Below are 2,571 nucleotides of genomic sequence, written 5' to 3'. Positions count from 1 at the left end.
TGGTTCTGTTCAGATTTGAGAGTAACTAGCAATTAAGTGAAGTAGCGAAGAAGAAAAAATTAGTTGTGTGGGAAAGGAAAACCACAACTGGAAATATGATACGAATAGAAGCTCTACCGCTCAGTCAAACGACTAGGTTGAGATAGAACAATCATCGGGAAGTTCAACTACAATATCAGCTGTAGCCGGTGTTGTAAACAAATTATACGGATTGTAGCGGCACTTAACGTCCTGTAGACGTTTATATACCCCATTAGATGATGGACCGAAATAGCGATACTTCCAGTGATCCGGACTAACATTCTGACCAGGGAAGAACTTGTCCTTCCAAGGCTCGACCGTCCATTGGTTGCTTATATAATTCTGATAACTCTCCTTCAAAGAGCTATACTGATCAATAGCTGCGAAAGCCTTAGCAACCCAATTAGTAGAAGTCTCCATACCAGCAGAGTCACCCTTACTCCACAGAGATGAGACCTGAATATTCCATCCTTGATGACGATGAACAAAGGAGGTACATGGACCATCACCAGAGCAGTCGGTGGGCTCCTCGAGCATCTTACCACCATAGTACTCGAAGGTGATAATGCAGACCGCACGGCCTTCGTTACACTCAGGCTGATGACTCAAATCCCATAAGGTATCCCAAAAAGCGTCAGTCATGTCACTCTGTCGAACGTAGACAGAATTACTCTTCCACGGCAAATCATCATTCAACTTCCAATCATATGCCCAACAGTTGTTCATTGCAGGAGTAGGATCAACACCAGTACCAGGGTAAACCGCATTATCAGGGCAGTCGGGATCAGCCCATTTAGTGCAACCAGCCCATGACCAAGCACCATAGGCAGCATCAGTGAACTTCTGCGATGGGTTAGTGATCCACGTATTCACATCTATTGCTGAGTTAACGTTGTCCATGGTTTGATCACAATCAGTACAGTCACCACTGATTGGATCACACAAACACATACCCTCATAATGCATCTCGAAGTTACTGTGAATCTTCACTTTACCCCACAGACCATTGCTGGAAGGTTGATTAATCATCGCACTCTGATATGCCTTAGTCTTAGCAATGATATCTGCCTTCGACTTAGTATTAGGAGCAAGCCTATCACGGTAGATGTAGACCTTCTCACTGGCTCTTATGGCACTCAAATACCACATAGTGACAACACCATAGTTACCACCCATACCACCACGAAGGGCTTTCACAAGATCAGCGTGTTCATTGGTAGTAGTAGCATGTACTAACTTGAATGGACCACCGTTCTCTTGAACGATTATGTCAACAGCCAGGACATGATCAGCAAGCATACCCCACATAGTGCTGGAATACCCATAGGCCCCTCCTTGGGTTAAACCAGAGACTGATACTCCAGGGCAACTACCACCATTGACACTCAGTGGTGGGTTATGATCGTACAGCCTCGTATAAGCCTCGAGTAGTCTGGTGCCAGCACCTATCTTGGCAACGTACTGACTGCTTAGGAAACCACTCCTCTCGACCTCGACAGAAGTGAGCCGATTCATCCTTATGACGATACCATTCTGTACGGTACTCTGACCAGCGAAAGAGTTGCCCTCATCACTACGGACAACAAAATCGACATAGTGATCGAAACAAATCTGCAAGACTTGTCTGACTTCGTCATCGTTACCGGGACTGACCACCGCAGCAGGAGTAATACTAGTGTACTGTGGCATGAAGACCTCGGGCATATCACTGCCAGTATCAACATAATTGTTGCCTATCAGAGAGCGTATAGCATCTATAGCTCCTTGAACGTCAGGAACACACGTACCACTTTCATAGCAATTAGTAGTAGCAGTTTTGGTACCAGTAGTAGTTACAGCAATCGTCGACGCTGTCGTACTAGAAACCTCTGTTGTGGGCGCTCGAGTCGTTGAAGCGGTAGTTACAGTAGCTGTTGTAGTTAATACCACACCGTCACCACATCTCACTGTAGAACCTTGGCACACTGGTGCATTATCCCAAGTCTTGCAATAGGAAGCAGGTCCCACTTCTTTCTGGCAATATGCGTCCCAATTCACGGTTCCGCCGCTGGTCGTAGTCGAAGGAGCCGAGCCAGATGTAGTCGTTGGGACAGAAGTTGTGTCACCACCTGCCTTGGTGGTAGACACAACATTAGGAGTAGAAGTAACAGTTACTGGAGCGGTAGAAGTAACAGTTACTGGAGCGGTAGAAGTAACAGTTACTGGGGCGGTAGAAGTAACAGTTACTGGAGCGGTAGAAGTAACAGTTACTGGAGCGGTAGAAGTAACAGTTACTGGAGCGGTAGAAGTAACAGTTACTGGAGCGGTAGAAGTAACAGTTACTGGAGCGGTAGAAGTAACAGTTACTGGAGCGGTAGAAGTAACAGTTACTGGAGCGGTAGAAGTAACAGTTACTGGAGCGGTAGACGTAATCACTACACCGTCACCACACTTCACGACAGACCCTTGACAAACTGGATCATTGGCCCAAGTCTTGCAATACGATGCCGCACCAACCTCCTTGCGACAATAAGCGTCCAATCGACAGCCCCAGCTAGCTTACGCTGATCA

At 46.6% G+C, this 2,571-nt stretch overlaps 1 protein-coding gene across 1 annotated transcript; it reads right to left on the bottom strand.

Annotated features, from left to right (window-relative positions):
* Window positions 1-500: 500 nt before the first annotated feature.
* Window positions 501-2,451, bottom strand: Pmar_PMAR000596 (merozoite surface protein 2, putative; the record flags this gene model as incomplete). Its single annotated transcript, XM_002772164.1, has 3 exons — window positions 501-625; window positions 1,695-1,931; window positions 2,070-2,451. Coding segments are annotated over 3 exons (744 nt in total), but the record flags the coding sequence as incomplete, so codon positions are not given.
* Between the last annotated feature and the right edge of the window lie 120 nt (window positions 2,452-2,571).

Source organism: Perkinsus marinus (genome assembly GCF_000006405.1).
Source record: "Perkinsus marinus ATCC 50983 genomic scaffold scf_1104296961870, whole genome shotgun sequence".
In the NCBI taxonomy this organism is placed as follows: domain Eukaryota; phylum Perkinsozoa; order Perkinsida; family Perkinsidae; genus Perkinsus; species Perkinsus marinus.
Note: the sequence above shows the minus strand (reverse complement) of the source record. Positions and strands in the feature narration are given on the sequence as shown.